Source organism: Glycine max, chromosome 18 (genome assembly GCF_000004515.6).
Source record: "Glycine max cultivar Williams 82 chromosome 18, Glycine_max_v4.0, whole genome shotgun sequence".
In the NCBI taxonomy this organism is placed as follows: Eukaryota; Viridiplantae; Streptophyta; class Magnoliopsida; order Fabales; family Fabaceae; genus Glycine; species Glycine max.
The window spans coordinates 46,443,146-46,471,122 of NC_038254.2; the positions used below are offsets into that span (position 1 = coordinate 46,443,146).

The 27,977-nt window shown below is 32.8% G+C and overlaps 1 protein-coding gene across 1 annotated transcript; it reads left to right on the forward strand.

Annotated features, from left to right (window-relative positions):
- Positions 1-13,739: 13,739 nt before the first annotated feature.
- LOC100798101 (transcription factor MYB1) lies at positions 13,740-15,872 on the forward strand. The gene is made up of 3 exons (XM_006602560.4): positions 13,740-14,133; positions 14,606-14,735; positions 15,139-15,872. The coding sequence occupies exons 1-3, from the start codon at positions 14,034-14,036 to the stop codon at positions 15,587-15,589; spliced, it is 681 nt and encodes a 226-aa protein (XP_006602623.1). The 5' UTR covers positions 13,740-14,033; the 3' UTR covers positions 15,590-15,872.
- Positions 15,873-27,977: the final 12,105 nt, after the last annotated feature.

Genomic DNA, 27,977 nt, shown 5'->3' on the forward strand with positions numbered 1-27,977 from the left:
ATATATATATATATATATATATATATGTATATTTTTTTTTTTGCCACATAGGCTAGTTATATTTTTTAGTGGATTTATTTGTAGAGGTAATTATTATTAGTTTGATAGTGTGTTATATTTTTAGTGCTTTGTTATATTTTTTTTGTAGGTAGATAGGCAGTTTAAATTTTTAGTGCTTTGTTTTTGATTTTATAATAATATAAAATTGTTAATTATTATTGAAGATAATTATAGATAATAATATTGTTATTTAAATACTATATAAATTGTTATATTTTAATATATATATATATATATATATATATATATATATATATATATATATATATATTTTTGCATATAGGCAGTTTATATTTTTTAGTGGATTTATTTGTAGAGGTAATTATTATTAGTTTGATAGTGTGTTATATTTTTAATGCTTTGTTATATTTTTTTTATGATAGATAAGGCAGTTTAAATTGATATATATTTTTAGTGCTTTTTTTTATATTTTATAATAATATAAAATTGTTAATTATTGTTGAAGATAATTATAGATAATAATATTGTTATTTATGATTTGTTATTTAAATATTATATTATTATTTTTGTTAATATTTAATCATATTAGTTATAATTGATGTTATTTGCAATTGTAAGACTTTGTTGTTGTTGGGTTGATAATTTTAATTTCTAGAATATAATTTTAATTAAAATTAATAATAAATATTACTATAATATTGCTATTGAGCGTATTTAAAAAAGAAAGGCATACTAAGTTTGATACAATATATCAATAGTTTAAAATTAAAATTAAACTCTAAATTATAATTAATAACTTTTAAAATAAAAAGTTAAAATTAAGAAAAAAAATTGCTGAAATTGCTGCTATATATATATATATATATGATTATAATTCATTTACTTAAATTATGTGTTCATTTCTAAAATTTAAATTATGTATTTTTTTAGAATATTGTTTGCGTACGTATTTAAAATGTATTTAAATATATTGTAATTTATTATTAATTATTTATGATATGTGTGATTATTAATTTTTTTTCTTGTTATACAGGAGTTTTAATATGGCAAGTTCGTCATCATCTAATCATTATGACGTGGCATCTGGACCATTAGAGGATGATTTATTGTGGATGCAAAAAAGCCATATATCACAACATATTTGGAATGGTGCTAATCAAAGGACGTTAAAAATTCGACGAGCTACACCACTCTATAATCATAGAGAAGCACCGCCCGAGGAAATTATTCCTTTATTACAAGTTTCGGGTTTGTACCCGATAATGAAATTGGCGCAATTGAAGGTAAATGGAGCATTAGTTAATGCTTTTATTGAAAGGTGGAGGCCAGAAATACATACATTTCATTTGAAGTGTGGCGAGACAACTATTACACTTCAAGATGTTTTTGTGCTACTTGGTATTTCTGTGGATGGAAGACCTTTAACCGTCAATACAAATATTGACTGGTTTGAGTTGTGCCATGAATTATTGGGTGTCATGCCTGACGATGATGCAGTTGACGGGAACTCACTTTTATTGAGTTGGCTGACTTCTCAATTTGCAAATATTAATGATTTCATAGGCAACCAACAGGGGCTTGAAAGATTTTCTCGAGCTTGGATCTTAAGATTCATAGGAGGCGTGATTTTTGTTGACAAAAGCAGCAAAAGGGTGCCAATGAGATATTTGCAATTTTTGAGAGACCTTAGAGAGTGCAACACTTATGCATGGGGAGCTGCTCTTCTGGGTAACCTTTATATAGAGATGTGCATCGCAACAGACTATCATGCTAAATCAATAGGCGGTTTCACTCTCTCGATTCAGTTATGGGCATGGGAACGATGCCCAACGTTGGCCCCGTCAGTTATTCCTCCACAACAACAAAACGCGCCACTTGCTTACAGGTATACTTTCCTTTAATATTTTGAATTGATAATTAATAAATATGGTTGCTTGATGTTAATCATTATTATACGTAACATCTTATTTTGTTATTTGGTTTTTTGTGAAGATGGTTGGGAGGTGAGTTGCATCACATAGGCAATGACAATTTACTTGAGTTTCGTCGTAAATTAGATGTCATGAAATGCGACGAGGTAATAATTTTGACATTTGTTTATTAAATGATGTTGTAATTGTTACTTAATTTATTAAATTTAATTTTTATATGCAGTTTGTTTGGGTCCCTTATGCTGGACATGTGGAAATGAATTTGAGTCAAGTTTGTTTTATTGGGTCTGTATTATGGACATGTATCGTACCACTTATTTGTTTTCAAAAAGTGGAATGGCACTAGCCGGATAGAGTCATGTGACAGTTTGGAATGCAACAACCTATTCTGGGCCCAGTAATGCAACTCGATAACATACATGACTTGACCTTAAAGGGAAAAGAAGGAAGAAATTGGATGCGACTAATGCAACCCGCGCTTAATGAATGGAATAGTCGCTATGAAAGGAGAGTAGAACAAACGCCGCCACAAACAGGAACCCTTAGTCTGAACTCTGAATATATGAGGTGGTACAGGCGTAAGATAAAAGTTTATGTCGACCCAAAACATGCAAGAAGAGGACTATTGGTATAAATTGTTCATTATAATTTAGAAAATAATGTTGCGTTGAAGATTATTTTAATAACTATTCCTTTATTTTTTATGCAGGGTGAAATCTCGGAAACACTACATTTTATGGTGTCGCCTGCTGGGAGAAGGGTTTGTACTTTTGACGATTTACTGCCATGTATCGAGAAGATCACTCTTCTATATGAAGAAGAGGATAGGATACTTGAGGCACATCAAGATGCTCCCCCTTCTCAGCCACAATTTGAACATCAACAGTTTAATATACTACAGCGAAGTGTGGAGACTCGAGGCTTAGGGCGACGTCGGCAAACTGTGGATGCAGCACCGTACAGTTTGCCTCCGATGCCAGAACGAGAACATGGAATGTATTACACACCGCCAGTATTCACCCAAGAACCATCGCAGATGGCGCCGATGTATTCATACCCACATGATTTCCAACCAGGGTACAGTATGACAGGCATATTTGGATCCTCTCCTCCTTCAGGGGGGACTCCTTCATTCACCCAAAATAATGAACTACCGACCCCAAATGCCCCACTTGGTGGTCCGTGGAATGTACCTGGAAATATACTTGACATGAATGACTTATTGGGGTCGATTTACGTCATGATTTCTCTATCGAGGCTGACGAAGTGGATGAAAGGGGGAATCTTAGAAGAAGAAACCTTGATAGGGCAACTAGGAATTGGGATCGGCCATGTGAGACATCGTCGCGGCATCACAGACATAGTCATGATTGATTAATAATGGGTTTACATTGTATTGTTTTTTTTCCATGTACTTTGTATTGTTTTTTTTTCATGTTTTAACAATGTCATGTACTTTGTATGGTTGTTTCCATGTTAATTTTATATTATTGTTACTTTAACGTTCAATCTTATCATGCAATGCTTTTAAAATAAATTACGATAATGTCACTGACACATAAATGTGTTTAAGAATAACAAAAAAGAAGTAAACATTTCATTATCATATGATCTAATACATGACATCAACAACTGCCTTGTTGAGATTGCAATGGACAATTACGCCGGTTGTGTCCTACTGTCCCTCATCTGCCACACTTGTATCGACTTTGCGATGGCTCCCTCCAATCCATTTCATTTCTTAATCGTGTTGATCTTGGCCTTCCTTTTTTGTCACGAATAAAACTTGGATCAGGCACAAGTGTCCACGGCTCATCAGATGGGACAATCGCATCGTCATTCCCAAGAGGCCACCATTGTGCGGAGTAAGCACTAATATGTAGTCATTTGTGTACACAACATCTATATATTGATAGAAGTTGATGCTAACAGTACCACACGCAACAATGATATGAGAGCACGGATAGTGGTAAGTAGTAAATTGTCCACATTGACAGTAGCGCTCATTCAAGTTAACTGCCCATTTATGTCCACCTCGTTGAGTCATAGGGTCGAAAGCCTCCTCAATCTCAAATATTGTTATCTGAATATCATATGTTCGAACAATGTGAGAACAAGCCTTTTCTTGATTTTCCCGAAGTTTTTTCATGACGTGTGAGCAATATATTTGACCATCGCGTATTTCCCTTTGTGCTTGACGACCACGATCAACAAAATACTTTCGACACCTGCTGTATGTTGACTTCACAAGGGCATTTATTGGTACATTGCGACATCCCTTAAAAACTTTATTTACACATTCCGATAGATTGGTTGTCATATGACCGTATCTACGACCTTCTTTGTCATATGCCATTGTCCATTTTTCTTTTGAGATCTTCCCAATCCATGCTTTTACTGGGGGACTCAGCTCACAAAATTTATCAAAATTTCTATCAAAAATATTCTTACACGGGGTGTATCCTGCACATAATAAATTATCCACATTAGTCAAATTTGCATAAAAAATAACATATGTTATATATGAAATAATATATGTTAGATATGAAATGTTACCTAATTTTTTTAACATTTCTTTTTGTTTCCCATTCTTAAACTTATGATTAAAATTGCTTGCAATGTGGCGCACGCAATACACATGATACGCATGAGGAGGTTGCCACCCAAGTGCTTCATTCGCAACAACTGACTTTATACTTGCATGACGATCAGAAATGAGACAGATACCATTTTTATCTGTGACATGTTCACGCAAGTGTGCCAAAAACCATGACCACGCTGTTAATGTTTCTCCTTCAACCACAGCGAATGCAAGCGGAAGAACATGACTATTTCCATCTTGTGTTGTTGCAATTAACAGCGTACCGCGATACTTCCCATACATGAATGTACCATCAACTTGTATGACTGGTTTGCAATATTTAAAAGCCTCTTTGCATTGACCGAAGGTCCAAAAGACTCGATGGAACTGTCGGTGTTCACGACTGACAGTATTGCCAACAACAAAATCATCATCACAAATTTGATAATACGATCCTGGCGAATGATTTTGCATGTGTTTCAGCCATGAAGAAAGAACGACATAAGACTCATCCCAGTCGCCATATTCAATTGTTATTGCCTTTTGCTTTGCCTTCCACGCTTTCCTGTACGAAATGTTGTAATTAAACATTCCATTGATCCTCTCTTGAATCAAAGAAATCTTGAGTGACGGATCTTCTTTGATCATCCCTATAAAAATAAGTACGAAAAATTATTGTACACCACACCAACAAACACAAAAAAAGGATAAATAAGAATGAAAATTTATAATCATACCTAGTACACAAGTGGCAATCAAATCAGAATCCAATTTATCATGGTCTTGAGTTATACTCATATTCAAGCAACTGTGTGGTCCTCCCCATTGCGTAACTTTCCATGTATCAGTTTTTTTTGATAAAATTGCCCTCATATAAAAAGGGCATGGGATGTCATCGCTTCTATTTCCACAACAGATGACATATTTCTGCGATTTAGATTCATCAACTTTGAAACTTTGATGCACTTTCATTACATATTGTTGTAATGCATTTTTTACTGCGCTTTTGGTATAAAATTCCATACCAACATATAATTCTTGACCCATATTAAAATTTGATCCCATATCTAAACCGCAAATTTCTTCTTGGTCAGGATGACTCCAATTAATATTACTATAGTGAGAAGCAGAATCCCAAAATGGAGTCTGACTTCCACCTACAAAAACAATATACCAAAAATTTATAATTCAAGGGTAGCGAATTATTTAAATATTATAATATTTATTTATATATAACAATAAATATACCTTCTCCCGATTGCACAACTGTAAGTGGTTCGATCAAACAGGCAGCTTCATCATCTGTGTCAGACATTTCATTAATATCCTCATCCTCATCTAATGAGTTCCCAACGTATGAATTAGATATTAAATAATCATCATCATCAAAATCTTCTTCTGAATTTGTTCCAACTGTTGCACTACCCGATTCATTGTGAGACATATTATTTCCGCATGATAACAATGAATTTGTCAAATTAATTGCAGAAGCACCCGCAACATCAACTTCAACACATAATTCTATGACAGACATTTCTTGTTGTTGTTCAAAACTTTGAATCATTATTTCAACATCTTCATCGTCACAAATTTGCAGTGCAATATATTTATCTGCAACTAAAAATCTACAAGTGATAGTAGATATACTTTCATGTTTTTGTAATTTTACCTTGTCGTGTATCCTTTTTTTTAAACTTTCAAAACTAATACCACGCTTTATTTGAATAGCTTTTTTAGGGCCTTCAAATGTGATACCATCATCAGTTTCGTACATCTTACCATTTAAATAGACAAGTGTAATAATTGAATTCATTTTTAAAAAATATACCTACAATATAAAAAATATATTAACATAACATAAATTATTAACCTAAAATAAATTAACAAAAATAAATTACTCTAAATAAATTAAATTACTGTCACAACAATTTCCTACTTCGCACACTCATGACGCAAAACAATCGGCATTTATTTTTAATGTCTATGTATAAATTTTGGCTATTAAAAAATATACCAACAACATCAATAATTATGAGCTTAACTAATAATAATAATAATGTGCTAGACATAAAAACTACTACAATAAATAATTATTGTCATCAACAAACAAATATAACATAATTATAACCAAAAATTAAATTATTAAGTTACCAAAAATTACTAATTATCACACAAAAAAATAAATAAAATTACTATTTCATTTTATAGTTCGTGTCAATTTGTTTATGCACCTACAAAATATAATCATTATTATCATCAACAAAATAAATATTAATTAATGCTATAATGTATTGAAGATAAAAAATATTTACTAGTTTTGAGCAAAATTTCTAACTGGTATAAAGCGCTTCAACACGTTTCAACTCAACTTCAACGTTTTCAAATCAACTTCAACGTTTTCGTGTGAAAATAAAACGGAGGGCAAGGGGTTTTATAGGGAAGAGGGACGTGCCAGGGGGCCAACCACTAGTGGACGCGCCTGGCAGGCTACCACTAGTGGTCGCGCCTGGGGCCCCACCACTACTGGTCGCGCCTGGGGCCCTACCACTACTGGTAGCGCCTGGCAGGCCACCACTAGTGGTCGTGCCTGCCAAGCCACCACTTCCACCCCTGTCTCATCGTCCTGTCCAGTCACGCCACGTGTCACGTTCTGGTGGAACGCGCCCCTCAGGTAGGCGCTTTGTAGTAAAATAACAGACCCCCTTGGTAAATAAAAATGAAACAGACCCATTTTGGTAATTAATTTGTAAAAGAGACCCAATTTGATGATTTTGCCCTAGTGATGGTGGTTACAACGATGGTGAAAACAAAAAGTATCATTATCAAATGTGAAAAATATGTGTTTTAAACTAAAAATCACATTTATAATTTTTTTCTTAATTTAAAAAATGAGTGTAGAAGAATTTTGAAAAAGATTTAAAAATTATTTTGATTCCATTTATGCCAAACAAGTTTAGTTTTGAAATTTTTATTTTAAAATAAAAATTAAAAACTCGCATACACCCCAAATGAACCCTTAAAAAAACCTGACAAGCAACAAATTGAGTATTTAAAATAGAAAAATGTAAATAAATAAATAAATGATCACAAAATGAAGAAGAGTTATCTAGCTAATAAAAGAAATATTGTAGGCAAAATAAAATTCAAATTTATCTAGATAACATAAAATAATATATTAGTTAGATGAAAAGATAATAAATATTAAGAGGTTAAATTAATTTTTTATCCCCCCTTTTCATTTAAATTATTCAATTTGATCCTTTTATTTATAAATTTTTTAATTTAATCTTCTATTTTTTTAAAATGTTCAATGTTTCCCTTTTATCCAAATTTATCTTAACGATATTAATGAAATAAGGTGGAAAGACAACATCGAATATTCTTTTAGGGTGTTAAAATTGATTCAACCAAATGAGCTGACCCACGTAACCCACCCAAACATATCAATCCACCAACTTGCATAACGCAACCTGTTTAACTTGTCCACATGTCACAACTTGGTTAACTTGTCCACATGTCACAACTTGGTTTGGGTTAACCGGTTCAATCCATCAACCTTTTTTAAATTTTTTTTCTTCTTAAATTAATTTTTTTAATAATCATCTCTTTAATATTTTCTTGATTTACTAGTTTTATATTTTTTTTTTCTTTTTTTTAATTATAGTTGATTATAAAATTTGGATTTTTTTTTAAAAATATTTCAGGGGATTGAATTGGCCCGTTTAATACTCATATTTTTTTTTTGAAAATTGGAAGATTAAACTGAACATTTTGAAAAAATAGAGGGACAAATTGAATTATTTAAACAAAAACAGAAATCTAATGAGTAATTCAACAAATAAAATACTATAACTACTGTGCATTTCTACTTTCTAGACTACTCTATAAACATGTTGAAAATTTAAATGATTAAATCCTTCAAACCAATTCAATTAGTTAAGTTACGGGATACTTTTTTGGGTACATAATTAACTTCGTACAGGATAATAATTGTGAATGTGTAAATTTAATTTCTGGCAAAGCCGTTGCACTTTTTCTCATTCCTTCACCCCCTCTCTCCTTACATAATTTATTATGAGCCACCTCATGATTGAAAAAAAATATTTTTTAAGGTAAACAATGGAGAGAGTATTTTAGCCCAATATGATACAAAAGAGTGAAAAAACACACCAATCCTTCGTTCTCATGGACTGACCTATCAATTGATAGTTAAATAACCAACTGAGACCGTTTCCAAACCTAGAAAGTTAGGCAATATTAGGCCTCAAATAACGACGGTGGAAATGCTACATTGTCTTTTATTGAAGACATAGTTGTTGGATTAGATAACCTTCTACTTCATGGCAACTGGAAAGAGCATTCCCATGAGGAAAAGGCATGATGACATTGGTGTGTCTAGGAAGGATTCCAACAGAGTTGAAGGTGATGAAGTGGCAAAAGCTTATCTAAAAGCTATTTTGTCCAATTGATTTCATTCATTTTAGGGCATAATTAATTCTTTTCATGCTATGCAATGCAACTTGCAAGCACAATGTCACCAGTTTCTTTCTTTTTGCTGTCGTTCTATTATTTTTGTGTTCGTTTAATGATATGTCTTTCTAAGGATTTTGGTCCCGAGCATCATTAGGAAATGATAAAAGTTTAAAAATCATGAAGGAAATAAGATAAGCTAGTCTTGCATGTATTTCTTCTTCAAGTATTTAATATTATTCATACAATGTTTTAATAATAGTTTTTAGGCATTTACCTTTTCTCTTTATTTGCATGTTTGATCTGTGTTAGCTTAGGGATATGATTTTCTTGTTAATAGAAGCTACTAGTTATAGCTTTTTATCATTTGTTCATTTGATGTAATTTTTCACAGAAAATTCTCAACTTACATTTACTTTTCTTATTTATTTCACTTTTACCACTTTTTCTTTTCTTTGCACATTACTTATTATATTTTTTTTCTCTAGCTTTTTCTCTTATCTTCTTTTCCTTATCCTATCTTCACCCCAATCTATCACAAAATAAAGTGGATAAATATCACTATCCATTTTTTACTGAACGTATTTTCAAACATATGATTATTATAAAAAAATTTGATGTATAAATGACATTTGTCTTGATTATTCTCTATTTCTGTTTAAGAATTTTCCCGGAACAAATATGCAATGGACTTCTCTATTATCAACACACTGCTTGGTTGATTTACACTATTTCTTCGTGCAATTCAATATTTCGAATAATCCTCCCATGTCTTCTCAGATTTCTGAAGAGTGATGGACTTACATTTTCACATGAATCAACTATGTTTTTCCAAGACCAACGCATGAATGTGAATTGATCGAGTTGTATTTCTTTTGTTTCTGTTACTCCTCCTTTTTGGTCCTCACGATTTCTCTTGTGATTTTGACAGCTTACTTGTTTTGAAGGTAAGTTTTTCCAAGTAAAATGTTAGTTTTAAATAGAATTTAAAATCAGTGATGCTATAGGCTCTGCACCCCGGGAAACACAAACACTTACATATTGTGTCACGAAATTTTCTACGTGAAAAATATATCAATTTAGTTCATTTATCATTCACAAGCCATTCCTGTTAATGGTCATTATCAATTTTCTTGCTGTTTCCAAGAGGTCCAATGCAACAATAAATTTCCTCCTTAGATATGGGATTTTACTTTCAACTACGGGTGTGGAAAAAAACCCAAACCGATCCAAAACCTAATCAAACCTTTTTTTAAAAATCAAACAGTTATGATGGAGAAAAAAATCAAACTAAACCACTTTGTAAAACGATCATGTTAACCGAATCGTTTTTAAAAAGAGATTCAGTGTAATACAATTTAGTTCTTTAGATAATATGACCCATATATGTATAAAGCATAAATAACCAAATTGAACCTAAAAAATGAACTGCTTAAAAAGAAATTGAACTAATTTACTTTATAAAATCGGTTTGATGAACCAAACTAGATTTATAAAATATGATGCGTAAAATATGTTAGGCTAGTACATGAATAATTGTATCTTATGCAATAGTAACAATGAATTTGAAAGTTTGGATATCGAACCCAAATGATCAGTTGTATTCCCAATGAGTTAAACTTATTTTTGGTCCTAGGTCAGAGACCATGGGTGTCCGTCTAATCACTAGGTAAGAGATTAATCTTGTTCGCAATGGGTGGTTGTTGCTGGCCCAAGGAAACTTTGTACACGGTAGGAATTGAATACGGGTTCTCTCGTTAAATAGATTGTTTTCACTCATATGGACACAACAAGGCCTTACACCACTGTGCCAACCCTTTGGGTTGATTAGTTAAACTTATTAAACTAACAGTAGAATTGATTAAAAATATGATTTAAATATTTTTGTGGTTTTGGTTTTTATAAGAAAGCAGATAAACAAATATAAATAGGAGTTTGAGTTATGATAAAAATGGTAAGGGATTATGACTCACTAGTGCCAATTATATCCCAATCCTAGCCCTAATGAAATTCCTTACCCAGTTAATTGCCGATTCTCAAAATCAAATAAAACCTATGATCAAGTTGAGAAGATGCTCTTTGCCTTAAATCAATACCCCAATGGTTATGGATATATCAATTTAAGTCAAATGATAAGATTAATTCTAGGGATGATTAATTAAAGATTAACTAATCTATCGGAGATTACCCAAACAATTTGATCATGTAATTTGGTATAAACATTCTCTACCTAGATCTACCAATTACATGCAAATGATATTACTATGCAATCGATTGAGTATTAGAATGGTCGGTTTCAAATACACATTAAAATAAGGAAGAAAATTAATTAACATAAAATAATAAGGAATTTCATTAAGAACAATGAGAGAAATACATTTGGACGGTTACATAATCACGATCCGTCTTAACGGTGTTGTTCACGTTCTTTAGCTCTTAAAAGCCCTCAAGGTTCTCTCAAAATTGTAAAAGACAATAATAAAACTGAATAATAAAAATCTCTTTTTACAAAGTCTAGAGATCTATATATAACTTCTTAAAGATATCTCACTAAAAGGCACATTGTGATCATGGTGAATCCACCACGACTTTAACATCCCTGATTTTTGACTTCTTAATGGCTCTCACACTACGACACTTCATGTGGTGACACTTCACTCAACATCTTTGTTGATTAGAATCTTCCATTGATCAGAATCCTCTATAGGTAACCCTTTCCAAAACCTCTATAATCAGTTCTGCCTACTTCCAAGATCAATGATTGATCCCATAAACCAACATGAGACTTTTCAACGTGCTTTGTCCTCACTTATACATTTTTTGGAAAATTTCCTAGAAGGTCACCCATCTCATAATTACTTTAAGCCAAACACGCTTAACTATGAAATTTTTATGTAATAGACCATCCAAAAGTAGATGCATCTTATTGATATAGGTAGTACCAATTAATTTATTTAAGTCATCATCAACTGTATAGTTTCATACCTACAAAATCTCTAGATCCCTCTCTTTTCGGTGTGATTCGTCGAGGTGTTACAACAGCCGTGGTTGGAAGTAACACTGAAGCCTTGGGTCATTATGGATTGACTATAGTCCTCTTGATTGACTACGACCCTCATGTGTTGACCACGATCCTCATGTGTTGACCACGACCCGATTTTGTTGGATTTTGACGTTGTGTTGGAGGACTTTTATCACTTTATTGTGGTTATGCTGATTACCATGGTCGTGATAAATGTACCATAGTCGTGATCAAGTGTAAAACCTTCAAATCTTCATAAATTTGTGGAATTTCTAATTCTTTCACTCAATTGAGCGACTGTGTTTTTCCAATAAAAACTAGTATCCAAACGTGATTTTTATCGAAAAAAATACATGCAAAATAACACAAAAACTCATAAAATACTACTCTGGATCAAAAATACATCAGTTGGGATTTTTAAAAATTCAAATTTTGCACGGCCCTACTTTCAACATGTGATGTCACCATGTTTATTGGCTTATTGTGAAATATTTGGACGGCACATAACATGTGAAGTGTCACAAATTTGAATGGTAAAATAAGTGAATAATTGTTTTTATTTAGTAATTTATAGAGAAATGATGTTAAAATTGTTTTAAGATAGTAAACATAACATTCTTTAACTTATTCGCCGTACGTTGTACTTTGTATTTGTACTTGTACTTGTGATTACTTTGGTATCTGATTTCCAAATAGCTATTTTTGGGTTTTCCTACTAGTATGCCATGTTCTAAATTGAATTTAAACTTTATTTAGTTGGCTAACATAAGTCGGTGGAAATACCAGTAATCATATATTATTAATTTTTTGTTTGATGCAGTCATTTCAAAGACTTTAAAAAAATCTATCATAATTTATCATCACGTAGATTGTAAATTTTTTACTCTGAAAATACATTAAACTCAAATTTATAATCTTTCTAAGAACACTAGTTTGGAAATCATAACAATCTTCCATCCTCATTAATCCCATTGTTTTTCTGTTATTAATGTAGATAGCAAATTGGCAAAGGGAATAAGAAAAGTAACATTAAGTGGATAAAGGTGATAAATTGTAAGTTATCAATCTCCTATGGTTGTGTATCACATTTTAATCATGGCATTTTCATGTTGTAGTGCATAAGCTGCAAGAATCAGGGACAACCATGTGCATTATCAGAACTTAAAGGAAGATAGGTCCCAAAAATAAAAGCCATATCAGTGTCATGATCACCCAACAACAAAAAACAAGATTCAAGGACCATTTTTTGATTTGAACTGGTCCTTCTCGAATGAGCCTTTGTTTTTATCTCGGAAACTATGCACGCATGGACCGCAAGCATAGATCTGCCCAAGCAACCTACTAGTGGGTGCCAAACCATTAATAAAGGCTATCCAAAACTTATTGATGGATGATAGCTGGTTCACTCTTGTTTGGTGCAATGCTATGTGGTACAACGTTAAGGGCCTGGTTTTTCCATCACAGGCTTCAATTTGAGTTCTCTTACTAAAAGGGTAGATGAAAACATGAGAAAAAAAAACTTTTAGGAGGAATAATTAAGATGGACCTTACTCTATTCATTTAAAAGGTTGGTTAATGATAGAGCTTAATGCGGGTTTGATTCCATGTTGTTTAACTATAAGACTGTCCTAATCCAAATGAGATGACAAATGAGCTAAGAACACATGGGGTGGTTTGGCTTTTAATAGGAATTAGATAAGCTTCTGTTGTGAGTGCAGGGTCTGAATTTTTCAAAGTTCAGGACCACCATCATATACTTATGATGTCTATATAAAAACATAGAGCTTGGCTTCAGAGTTTCAGAAAGAGCACTGGACCATTTACTACGATTTTGAGGAACGATGGCATATTGCCACTGCCTTGCTGGCTTGTTTGGTACATCGTACGTTGAGACACAAAATTGTGTGTTTTTGCACATACATACATATATATAAAAGTAGTTGCTAGTGGCTGTTTTTTTTGAGTGTGGGAGAAGTAGAGGTCTTAAGAGTTTGAGAACTGAGAAGAGATGGGTGGTGTTGCATGGACAGAAGAAGAAGATCACTTGCTCAAGAAATGCATACAACAATATGGAGAAGGAAAGTGGCATCGTGTTCCTTTACTGGCTGGTAAAGCTGAATTCAATTCATCTCCCTCTCTCTTTTTTCTTTCTTTCTTAGAGTTTTTAAGTTATATTCTGCAAAGGAGTGCGCTATAAGTTAAAAGGGGATAATTTATTAATAGTAAAATGGTTTGTTTAAGATTAGCAACTGCAGGGTCCGCCCAAGGATAAAATAACAAAAATTCAAGCTTTAGGTCCACCAATAAAAAATATTTTCTATTAATTTTTATATGTGAGATTTATGTATCAATCCAATGCAAAAATAGAGAAGAATTATTATCCTCAAGAATAGCAAGATGTATAGAGTAGGCACTAAGGAACAACACATTAATGTTTTAAAGTTGAAGGAGTAATTATTTTTGTTTTTTTGTTTTGTTTAACATAGAGACATGTTTAGTGAAATTTCCAAACACATAATACTCCTATTTACAATTCTTTTTCAACTGATAAAATCTTCTTTGAATATTGGTTTGTTGAAGGTTTAAACAGGTGCCGGAAGAGTTGTAGGCTAAGATGGCTGAACTATCTCCGTCCTAACATCAAGAGAGGAAATTTTGCGGAGGAAGAAGTGGAAATGATAATCAAACTCCATAAATTACTAGGCAACAGGTTAACTTGGAAGTTGTAGTATTTCTTTTGGTATTTTTCATTGTAGGCTAGCCACTGGGAGTATAATTGTCAACGTTTTAATTTAGCCGATGCGGTTACAATTACGATCGCGATTTTGTCATGTTCTTTGTTGCGAGAATTTGTGGACAAATGTAGTAGATGAGGTCACAATTGCGATTGCAGATGTCCAACAAACCTTAATGTTGCGGCTGAAATCACAGTTGCAGACTATTTTTAAAATCTTGATAATAGCATTATATGCTATGCAGAGGATACCTTTAAAAAAAAAGCTTGTTTGTGTTTTGTAAGTTGTCATAAAGTAATAACATGTGTACCATATTGATCCTCATAAAAAGGGGACATTTTAGATAGGGGTTAAAGCTAGTTGCTTCTGTTTTTTCAGATGGTCGTTGATTGCAGGAAGGCTACCAGGAAGGACTGCCAATGATGTGAAAAACTATTGGAACTGTCATCTGAGCAAAAAACTAAATGTAATAGAAGCTGAAGATAGACCAATAACAAGAGATGTTCAAGTCATTAGGCCCCAGCCTAGGAACATTGTTGGTTCAAGCTCAGTGAAAAGAAGGGGTCAAAATGAGTCTCCAACTGACAAAGGAGTTCAACAAGAGAGTAGCATGTCCTCACTGACGTTTGATACTGCTGATGGACAGAACCATATGCTTGATTCACAACAAGACAACAACATATATGCATGCCTGGACCAACAGGGCATTGTTAGTGAGTTGTCAATGGATTTTCAGTTCGAAGGATTTGGAGCAATGATGAATGGGGAGGGTAGTAGCAGCCAATGGGATTGGGGTGATTTGCTCTTAGACATGGACTTGTACAAGTGAATTAATTTTCTTCTTAGTTATTGCTCCTGTTGATGTGGGGATGGCAATGTTGGTCTCATACCTTGGCTACGTATCAATATCGAAGTTAAGTGTTTCGATGGAAATGGTAGCTAAGTTGGTTGTGTATCATGGGTATGTCATAATCATAATTAAGATCTAGTGGGTTTCATCTTTTGACCACTGTAGATGGTCCATCTCACTACCATGAGCCATTTATAAAATCATCTTCAGTCAAACATGGTTATGCCCATAAGTCATTTCAAGCCATAACTACCAAACATCAATATTTATTTAATTGGGCCATCACCTTTAATTTATGCATGGTTGGTGATGTAAACCCATTTGCAAAGGGTTGAAGATGGATTTCAAAGGTTTTTTTTTTATGAAATTTATTGAATGAGAGAGAAAGTGATGAGTTTATGGAGGGTTGAATGTAAAGTATTTGGTTCAAAGTTTGAATGTGTTTGGATGGAAAATGAAGATGATAACAATGGTGTTCAAGTAGGATTAAAGAATGAAGGTTTAGAAAGATGAAGAAGGAGAATGAAGAACGGGGTTGGAAGAATCACTCATCCGGAATTGGTGCCACACACAAGGTGGTGTTCCTTGATAAACCAATTTCTTGCATCACTCAAGTAACTAAGGAGATTCACTCTCACACTTTAGAAGGTGATTAAAAACTCAAATTCAAGGTCTATCTTTTTTTATTAGAAAATGTGCAGCCTATAAATAGGAATGACATCAAGTTGGTTACACAAGTGAAATGATAACCAAAAACAACAATTGATGGTGTCATTAAACCTAATTAAAACTAGAATTGATAACAACAATTGATGTAGTCATTATACCTAATTAAAACTAGAATTGATAACAACAATTGATGTAGTCATTATACCTAATTAAAACTAGAATTAAGACACATAAACATATGGAAAATTGTGCAACTCCTTGGTCAGCCAAGAGGCAACCATAATCCTAGAGTTTTCCCCTTATTAAACCTTAATTTCTTTAAATTAAAACAAGCCTATAGGTGGTGCAAATCCCAAGACAATTGACAGTCACTTTAACACAAGTTTGAGCCTTTATTTCAACTAACAAAATGCTAATAAAACCACTCAACAAAAGTGGCACCCTCTACTATTCTTGGAACATGGTGCAATCAACAATTCGAAGCTTTTCCATTTGTAATTTGGGCCTAAATTCAAATGGCATGGTTAACACTTGTTGAAGAGCTTCCTTGGCCTCCTTTGTTCTAACCCTTGCCATAGGTCCTCCATGTCCTTCTAAAGGTTCCTTGCCCTTATTCCTTGCCTTGTCCTCATCACTCTCTCCCTCTTCAAAAGGATTTGTCCTCAAATCGGCTTCTCGATCTACATCAAAAAGAGTTAAGTCGGACACATTAAATGTAGTACTCACATTATACTCACCGGACAATTCAATCTTGTACGCATTATCATTTATCCTTTCAAGTACTTGAAATGGACCATCCCCTCTTGGTTGAAGCTTGGATTTCCTTTGCTCCGGAAACCTCTCCTTTCTCATGTGAACCCAAACCCAATCTCCGAGTTGGAAAACAACCTTTTTGTGCCCCTTGTTTGCTTGTTTAGCATAGCTCTCATTCCTCTTTTCAATTTGGGCCTTGACTCTTTCATGGAGCTTTTTCACATAATCCACTTTGGATTGTCCTTCCTTATGCTTAAAAACTGAAATATTAGGCATTGGTAACAAATCAAGAGAAGTTAGTGGATTGAAACCATAAAAAACCTCGAAAGGAGAACAACTAGTGGTGCTATGCACAATCCTATTATAAGCAAATTCAATGTGAGGTAAGCAAACTTCCCAATTTTTAAGATTTTTTTTCAAAACGATCCTTAGCAAGATACCCAAAGTCCTATTCACGACCTTCGTTTGTCCATCCATTTGAGGGTGACAAGTAGTAGAAAATAGTAGCTTAGTACCCAATTTCCCCCATAAGGTCCTCCAAAAATGGCTTAGGAACTTGGAGTCCTATCACTAACAATGCTTCTTGGTAATCCATGGAGTTTCACCACTTCTTTGAAGAACAAATCCGCCACATGATTAGCATCATCAAATTTCCTACAAGGAATAAAATGAGCCATTTTAGAAAACCTATCAACAACAACAAATATGGAATCCTTACCATGACTTGTTCTAGGCAGCCCTAAAACAAAGTCCATTGATAAATCAATCCATGGAGAATCCGGAATTGGTAAAGGGGTATACAAACCATGAGGCATTACCTTTGACTTGACCTTTTTGCAAACAATACAATGCTCACAAAATTTTTGCACATCTTTCTTCATGTTAGGCCAATAAAAATGCTCTTTCAATGTATTTAAGGTCTTTTGGACCCCAAAATGCCCCCATCAATTCTAGTAGAACACTTGGGCACACATAATTTATTTTCTTTGAATAGATAGCTCTCATATTTATAAAAACCATCTTTAGAAAACTTTTCACAATTTTTGAAGATTTCACCAAAGGTGTCATCTCCTTCATACATTTCTTTCAAGCAATCAAATCCAATCATTTTTGTTTCAAGCATAGAAAGCAAAAGGTGTCTTCTTGACAAGGCATCCACAACAATATTTCCTTTTCCCTTTTTATGTTTAATAACATAAGGAAATTGCTCAAGAAATTCCACCCATTTGGAATGCCTTTTGTTTAGCTTACCTTGTCCTTTTAAGTATTTTAGGGACTCATGATCACTATGGATCACAAACTCCTTGGATAAAGATAGTGTTGCCATGTTTTCAACGCTCTCACTAAGGCATACAACTCCTTATCATAAGTAGAATAGTTAAGGGTAGGATCACTTAATTTTTTACTAAAATAAGCAATTGGATGACCTTCTTATAACAATACAGCCCCAATCCCAACATTTGAAGCATCACATTCAATTTCAAAAGATTTTGAAATTTTTTGCGAAACAAGTATGGGGGCATTGGTTAACTTTTGCTTAAGAGTATTGAAAGCTTCTTCTTGTTTCTCCCCCCATTTGAAAACAAAATTTTTCTTAATTAACTCATTCAAAGGTGCTGCCAAGGTACTAAAATCCTTCACAAATCGTCTATAAAAACTTGCTAGGCCATGAAAACTTCTCACCTCGGTCACACTTTTAGGTGTAGGCCACTCTTGGATAGCCTTGACCTTTTCTTCATCAACTTGAACCCCTTTGGAACTCACTACAAAACCAAGAAACACAACATGGTCTTTGCAAAAAAATACATTTTTCAAGGTTAGCATACAATTGTTCCTTCGTAAGCACACACAACACCGATTTTAAGTGTGCAACATGCAAATCAAGGGTTGTGCTATAAATAAGGATATCATCGAAGTACACCACTACAAATTTACCAATGAATTCTCTCAAAACATGGTTCATTAATCTCATGAAAGTGATTGGTGCATTAGTCAAACCGAAAGGCATAACCAACCATTCATATAATCCATATTTAGTTTTGAAAGCGGTTTTCCATTCATCTCCTTATTTAATCCTTATTTGATTGTAACCACTTTTCAAATCAATTTTGGAAAAGAAACAAGCACCATGCAATTCATCAAGAAAATCATTAAGTCTAGGTATTGGATACCTATATTTAATGGTAATATTGTTTAAAGCTCTACAATCAGAGCACATCCTCCAAGAACCATCTTTTTTTGGAACCAAAATTATCGGGACAACACATGGACTCATGCTATCTCTTACCCATCCCTTACCAATGAGTTCCTTCACTTGTCTTTGGATCTCCTTGGTCTCTTGAGGATTACTCCTATAAGTTGGCCTATTAGGCAAAAAAGCTCCCAACACGAGATCAATTTGATGCTTAATTCCCCTCAATGGTGGCAATCTACTTGGAACACTTGATGGAAACACCTCCTTAAATTCCTGCAAAAAAATTTTCACACTAGAAGACAATTCAAAGTTGTCAAAAGTGTTAGTGGTCAAAATATAATTTTTGCAAATCAACAAGTATAGGGGCTGTTTTGAATGAAACAACCATTTGACCTCTCCTTTTGTAGCTAGAAAATTCTCCCTCACTTCAAGTGTTTCAATCATCTTTTTCCTCTCTTGTGTTTCCCTTTTTTTGTCCTCACTTTTTGAACTCTCAAGTGTTTGGCTCTCTTTTACTTTTCTCTCTTTTCTTGAAGAATTCTCTCTCTCATTTTTCTTTGATCCTCACACACTTCTTGTGGACTCAATCGTTTGAGCACTATCTTTTTGCCTTGATACGTGAAAGAGATCTTGTTGGTGAAACCATCATGATTAGCCCTCTTATCAAATTGTCATGGTCTCCCCAAGAGTAAGTGGCTGGCCTCCATAGGAACAACATCATAATGCACCTTATCATTGTACTTTCCAGTGGAAATATCCAACTCCACTTGCTTCCTTACTTGCATCTCTCCATCCTCACTAAGCCATTGAATCTTATACGGCCTAGGATGTGGTTTTGTGACTAAATTCAATTTAGACACAAGTATTGCACTTGCCACATTGGTACAACTCCCCCCATCAATGATCATCATGCAAACTTTGCCATTGATCAAACATCTAGGGTGGAAAATGTTTTCTCTTTGACTTTCCTCCATAGACTTCAATTGATGGCCATGTAACCACCTAATCATCAACAATTCTCCCTCCGGTGTTTTCTCCACTTCCTCCTTATCATCCTCACTCTCTTCTCCCTCAACTTTGGACTCACTAATGTACTCTCCGTCTCTAAGAATCATGGCTTTCTTGTTAGGGCACTCCTATGCATAATGTCCCAAGCCTTGGCATCGAAAACACTTCACATCCCGACTTTTTTTGGAGGAGTTTTTTATGGTATTGGTCCTGCAGCTCAACAATATCACGAATATCACTATTTAAACCATTAAGAAATCTAGCCATAGTTACATCTTCATCCTCTTCTATCTTGGCTTGAATCATGAGCACCTCCATTTCTTTATAGTATTCCTCAACGCCTTTGCTACCTTGGGACAACTTTTGAAGTTTGAATTTTAAGTCCCTAGTATAGCTTGCCGACACATACCGCTTCCTCATGATCCGTTTCATCTCAACCCAAGTTTCCACCAAAGGCTCCTCATTTCTAGCTCTCTCCCTTTTCAATTTGTTCCACCACACAAGAGCATAATATGAGAATTCCACAATTGCTAGCTTCAATTTTTGGGCCTCTTCATAGGTGTTACATGAGAAGATATGCTCTATCTTGAGCTCCTACTCCAAATATGCCTTTGGATCACTTTTGCCTTTAAAAGGAGGAATGTTGAGCTTAACTCCTTCAATTCGGTTTGGCCTTGGATCACCACCATTTCCTCCTCTTCTTTCTTCCTCATGACGTTCACGATTCTCTAATCTCTCAATTCTTTCATACAACTCCTCATTGTTCTCCCTCAATAATCATTGCATTTGAGCATTGAGAGCATCCAACAAGAATCTTTGTGCCCCATCCAATTGATGTTCACCACTACCTAACATATTCAAAATAAAAATAATAATTGTTATAAAGAAAATAGAACCTCAACACACTCAAGTGTATCTCTCAAATATGGCTTTTTTTTTTTAAAAAAAAAATTGTACACTCTTGCCTTTTTCCACTCTAGAATTCTCCTTGAGTTCTAAAGCAATTCAAGATAAATTTTACACAAAGTTCAACCACCAATTTGTGACAAGGAAAAGGCTTAGGGTTAGGCTAACAAAAGCTTAGAACAAGGATGAAAAATTCCAGCAACTACACTATGGGATTTTTTTTTTTAAGGAATTAAACTTCATAATTGGGTAATTCAAACCTTCTAACAACCAATTATATTACCTTCAAGAGTTTTTGAAAGCTATTATAGCATGAACCATTCAGCCCAAATAATTTTTTTTAAATAAGTTTATGTTTTTTTTAAAAAGAAATTAAAGGCCTAATTTTTGCAATGGTTCAACCTCAATAAAAAAAATAGCATGAACAAGGTAATATAAAATGGCAATGAAGAAATTAGAAGGATGTTACCAAGAAATTTCAACCCACGCACTCTTGAAAAACCCTTGAACCGAAGCTCTGATAACAAAAATGATGTAAACCCATTTGCGCAAGGGTTGAAGATGGATCTTCAAAGGTTTTTTTTTTTTAATGAAATTTATTGAATAAGAGAGAAAGTGACGAGTTTATGGAGGGTTGAATGTAAGGTATTTGGTTCAAAGTTTGAATGTGTTTGGATGGAAAATGGAGATGATAACAATGGTATTCAAGTGGGATTAAAGAATGAAGGTTTAGAAAGATGAAGAAAGAGAATGAAGAAGGGGGTTGGAAGAATCACTCATTCGGAATTGGTGTCACACACAGGGTGGTGTTCCTTGATAAACCAATTTCTTGAATCACTCAAGTAACTAAGGAGATTCACTCTCACACTTTAGAAGGTGATTAAAAACTCAAATTCAAGGTCTATCTTTTTTATTAGAAAATGTGTAGCCTATAAATAGGAATGACATCTAGTTGGTTACACAAGTGAAATGATCACCAATAACAACAATTGATGGTGTCATTAAATCTAATTAAAACTAGAATTGATAACAACAATTGATGATGTCATTATACCTAATTAAAACTAAAATTAAGACACATAAACATATGGAAAATTGTGCAACTCCTTGGTCAGCCAAGAGGCAACCACAATCCTAGATTTTTCACCTTATTAAACCTTAATTTCTTTAAATTAAAACAAGTCCATAGGTGGTGCAAATCCCAAGAGAATTGACAGCCACTTTAACACAAGTTTGAGCCTTTATTTCAACTAACAAAGTGCTAATAAAACCACTCAACAAAAGTGGCACCCTTTACTATTCTTGTAACATGGTGCAATTAACAATCCGAAACTTCTCCACTTGTAACTTGGGCCTAAATTCAAATAGCATGGTTAACACTTATTGAAGAGCTTCCTTGGCCTTCTTTATTCTAGCCCTTGTCATAGGTCCTCCAAGTCCTTCTAAAGGTTCCTTACCCTTATTCCTTACCTTGTCCTCATTAGTTGGATACCTTTCTTTAACACTTTTGTTTACCCTACCTTTCTTTAAAGCACTATTTTTTTCACTTTATTTTTCTCACTCTCTCAACTTATAAAATAAAAAAAAATAAAGGTTATATTAGTGAGTACTGTAAAAATATTATTTATGATACTAACAAATATTTTTTTTATTAAAAAGTTGAAGTAAAAATACATTCATAACCTTGAATATTGTATTTTTTATAGTTTTTTATTGAATAAAAATAGTAATTTTGCTAACTCCAATAACAGGACTAGCTACATCTTTTAGAAGATAAAACATTAACTACATTAGTAAAAATAAATTAGAGTTTCTTAAAATGAACAATAAATTAGAAAATTCAATTGTAACTATTAGTTACCATCCCATTATTTAGCTATACCATAGAGTGCTGCAATTTATTTTTTTAATTAAAGATGCAAAAAGTAATGAAGGCTTAAATAAAGGGTAATTTGTTTTATCAACAAAGTTAGATCTAGTAAAAAAAGATTAGTTTTAATAATGTGTTTGAATCATCACACGTAGATGATTAAATATTTAGTGTTTGACCATGTCTTAAAATAGAATTACCTACTTTTAAAGGAGAATCTCATAGAAAAAAGGGGTGCTTTGTTTTGAATTAAAATGTATAATAAAATAGGTTGACACTAAGGTGTATCAAAATAATTTTTTAAATATAAATAAATTGACACTAAGATTGAAACTTAATATACATTTGGATAATTTAATTCACTTTCTTCTTGGATTGGTTAGGTATTTGTCTAACAAATGTTAGTTTTTTTTCTACCTCATAGACCATGAATGTCTCTCAAACTATTGGATCAGAGATTGATTCCACTTACGGTGCATGAGTGCAACTGATATAAAGAAATTTTGCACATGAAACAAATCGAAAATATGTTCTCTTATTAAATAGATTTTTTTCCGACATGTGAACATATTAACAAGATTTTATATCAGTAATTAACCTTTTGGATTTAACACATGTCTGCCATTAATGTAATAAGATATATAAATAAAAAAATAATTATATTACATTAAAAAATTAAATTGACAATTATTTTGGGATATTTTTTTTTCTTATATAATAATTATAATGAGAGGGAGGAAGTAATGCTTTTTAGTAGTTAATATACACAAACTCGTAAAACAGAAAAAGGTGGCCAATTAATTCAATGAAAACTATGTGCGAATCCTGTGTACATTGTTCATAATTGAAATGCACCAACATTCCAGCTAAGAAATTTAGCTAGACACAGTACAAAGACAAAGTGAAGAGGAAATGAACTCCATTAAATCATTAATGGATGATATGAGAGTACGGCTCCTCTAATATTTCCAGTCAAAGGGTGGAGACCCAAAGGGTAATGCTTGGCTATGGCTCTCTTCCTTCCATCACTACTGTGGCACGTGTATTACTATGGATTCTCCTCTTTTGCTTCATTAAAACCAAAATAATGACAAATAAAACTACAATTAGAATACTATATTTAAAACTCTAGAATTAAACTAAGAACTAATCTTTTTTTTTAGAGGAAACTAAGAACTAATCTTAACAAGAGAAAAGAGTGAGAGCAGTACAAACTTTATTCTAATTTTGGGTTATCACAAAATTATTTACTTTTCTTCCCAAATGGTATCATGGTGCTATCCCTGTTATGTAAAATTTAACTAAGTTATGAACATTATGCTTCGATGTATTTGTCTCAAGAAGAGTAGAAGAGTCCATTCAAAAGCTATCGAAATACGGTCTAAAATTTGAGAAGTTGAACTTATTATTGAAGGGAGTTATTTTGATTGGAATAGACAATTTCGATAATTTCATTAAGACGTGAGATTGGAAAGCGCTCAGAAGCAAAATTTGTTTTGACAATTGAAGTATCAGTTGATGCAATTGCAGAGAAGTTATAGAAAGACAATTACTAGAGTAAGATCAATGTATTTAGAAATATTGTTGTACACATGCCGAAATCATATAATTCGATCATTAGTATTAAAAGTCCATAAATAAAACTACTAACTGTCAATTTTGAGGGGTTGAAACACTATCACTTGATTCCTCAAACACTGACAACGTCTACTGTTAACCGTTTGACAAGTGTACCAAATGTCCAAGTGGTAAAGACACAGAAGTCCGAGTGTTGATTTCCACAGGGACATTGTTTTGCACTTGTGTTTGATAATTTTCAATTTATAAGAGGAAAAGATAAGATGAGGTAAAAGATGAGTAAAAAGAACAATAACTAAATAGATATTAGTGGACAAAGGAAATAATAATAGACAAAAGAATTAATAGGGAATTCAATGAGATGAGAATGTTAGGACCTAACATGCCTTATTTGCTTAAGATGTATTATTTTTTGTTTTTCTCTATCAATTAGGTGAATTTATCTTACCCACATTTATTAGAATACTTGTCTCTGATGTATCACGATGACAAACCTATTTTACCTATCTATCTCCCAAGTGTCTTTGCAAAGATTCAATAGATAAAATGTATGATGTTCTAATTCTAGATGCTTGCTTTGATGTATGTGCATAATGCAATCACTCTATGTCTAGCCATGATTTTATTAAGATACCCTTCTTTTTAGTTCTATTAGAAATTACCCTTTGTCAAGCGATTAATTCCTAAAACTGATGCATGCAAAACCTTCATTGTATATTCTATTAAGGATTATCCTCTGTCGAGCACCTAATCCCCAAAGATGATGCAAGGATGAATGATGCATGAAATTAAAAGTAAGAAAGGGTAATAGGAAAGAAAACACATGTTGTATTGATAAATATGAAGTGTACAATACATCTTTCGGCTTTTTAGGCCTGTTAGGCCCTACTAAGGGTTTAGTTTCTCATAACCATAAGGGGCCTTACACTAGAAAAAAGATATAAGAACTGATGGAGGAGAAGGGATGGAAAAAGGAATAGAAAATGATGAAAGAGAAGAAAGAATTCCCTAAGGGAGAGTTCTCAGGCTTTGGGTGTGTATTAGAGTGTTTTAAGACTCAGTGTGTCTTTTTTCCTTGGTTTGACTCTCTTTTTATAGTCGCTGGAGTGGAGTTAGGCCTGCGTACTTGCGCTTAGCGCACTCTGCTCGCTTAGCGCTGGTGCCTATATTCGCGCTTAGTGCGTGCTGCTCGCTTAGTGTCGATGCCTGTATTTGTGCTTAGCACGCCTCTCCCTCGCTTAGCGCCAATGCTTGTTTTCCCGCTGAGCGCGTCCTGCATGCGTATTGGGCTGAGTCTTTTTCAACTTTTTGCTATTTTCTTCAGCTTTTAGGCTTTTAATCTCTCATTTTCATATCTGCAAGCCATGAATAGGAAAAACATCAGTTCTTAATAATTAAGCATGAATAACTACTAAATAATCCTTTTTAAGGATATTTTTATTATAAAAAACAACTCATATTTAGCCGTTATCACCTATTATCGAAAATTGGCTACAAGTTTAACATGTCATCGTATATGTATTCAATTCTCATCTTTTATGAATTCATGTTTATTTACTTTAGCGCATCTTTCTAAATCCTTTACTTTTTTCAATCTTCATTTCTTCTAAAACAATCATTAAATCGAAAACACTTTTATCAAGTTTCCTTACTAACCATCTTATAAACTATTATATTATTGTAATGAAAATGGATGCGTTTATTGAAATTATAATTATTGTATGTATTAAGTATTAAACAATTGTCTGACAAGTTAAAAACTATGAACTTGCTTGTTTAATAAAAAGAACTCATTCAATTGAGAATTGATTAAACAATCAAGAATTGATTTTATGTCTCATCTTTAAACATTTATTTATTAATAGAATGATTTAATAAAAATTCCTTTACTCATTCAAAAATATCTTCCTTTCGAGAAATAAATACAACAATAACAAATAAAACTACAATTAGACTACTATATTTAAAACTCTAGAATTAAACTAAGAACTAATCTTTTTTTCTCCCGATAAAACTAAAAACTAATCTTAATAAGTGAGAGGAGTACAAACTTTATTCCAATTTTGGGTTATCACAAAATTGTTTACTTTTTCCCCAAATGGTATCTTGGTAAAATAACTCTGGTAATTTATTGGTTTTTCCCCTATATTTTAAGGACTCAAGGTCAAGCTAACTGCCTATATATATATATATGTTAGGATCACATTTTCTAATATACTTTTTTGGACACATCTTTTATTATCATTGATTAAAATTTATTAAAAATTATAAAATTTATTAAGTCTCATATCTTATTTAATAAATTTTTTTCTGGATAGAAATGTGTGTTAAAGAGTATGTTATTTGTACTTGTGTTTCTACTAATCTAAAGGTACCTCTCTCTCCACATACACACCCTGATAGGAGTAACACAGACTCATGATAGGAATTGGGCCCAAAATCCACTCTCGCATGCCTAAGAATCAGTTAGAAGAGGTTAACAGTTTTGGAGTGAAAAAGGTTAATAGTTCTGCCTGAATAGATAATTAAATGTGAGACATGGGGTAAGGCAGATTCTTTCACCGTTTCAGCTTTTAGCTTGGAGCCGTTGGACAATAACCTTGGCTGAGAGCAAATATTAGTAGCGAAAGTGGAATGAGTTAGAATGGATTTACTTTTATAATTATTAAATTTGAAATTTTATTAGGGTAATTTATATAAACAATAATTTAGCATGATTTAGATAGAATAATATATGAGATAAGATTGAGTCAATCTAATTTATTAGACTATTATATCAATTTTAGCATTATTTATAATTAAATCATACAAAAAAAATATAAAAACTTAAATTAAAGTATATTTACATATATTAAAATAAAAAGTTAAAATAATATAATGTCATGATATATAAATATTATTTGTCAAGGAGTCTAATTTAATTGATTGAACATGATACATGAATTATTATAAATTTTTTGATATTATCTTTGATTTGTATGGATAATAAAATATATAAATATTATTTATCAAATAAAAAAATTATTAACCCACGGTTGTTCAAGAAAATTATATTTTATTTAAAATAATATAGGATATTGGATTCCAACTTAAAACATAGATCATGCACAGCCTTAGCAAAAACAATTCTTTTTATTATTATTATTATGTAACTCTATCCTTATTTCATCATCAACTAATCTTCATATATGTATAAATGGAAAATGTTTCGAATCAAATTGATAGGAGTAAATTGGCCTACGAGCCTAATTATTAAATGGCAAGGAAGTTGTTGGGATAGATAAGACCTACAGAGCTTGAGCCTGTACGTGCCCAAACAATTGGCTTCAGCTAGTTTAGCTTAACCGTCCCACGCATGACCAAAGTTTCACAAGACTTTCAAACCATAA

What these genes read in the sequence shown, in the direction of transcription:
- LOC100798101 (XM_006602560.4), top strand. Translation starts at nt 14,034, where the DNA reads ATGGGTGGTGTTGCATGGACAGAAGAAGAAGATCACTTGCTCAAGAAA. An exon ending in TCGTGTTCCTTTACTGGCTG is followed by an intron (nt 14,134 to 14,605) that starts GTAAAGCTGAAT and finishes GGTTTGTTGAAG; the next exon opens with GTTTAAACAGGTGCCGGAAG. An exon ending in CATAAATTACTAGGCAACAG is followed by an intron (nt 14,736 to 15,138) that starts GTTAACTTGGAA and finishes CTGTTTTTTCAG; the next exon opens with ATGGTCGTTGATTGCAGGAA.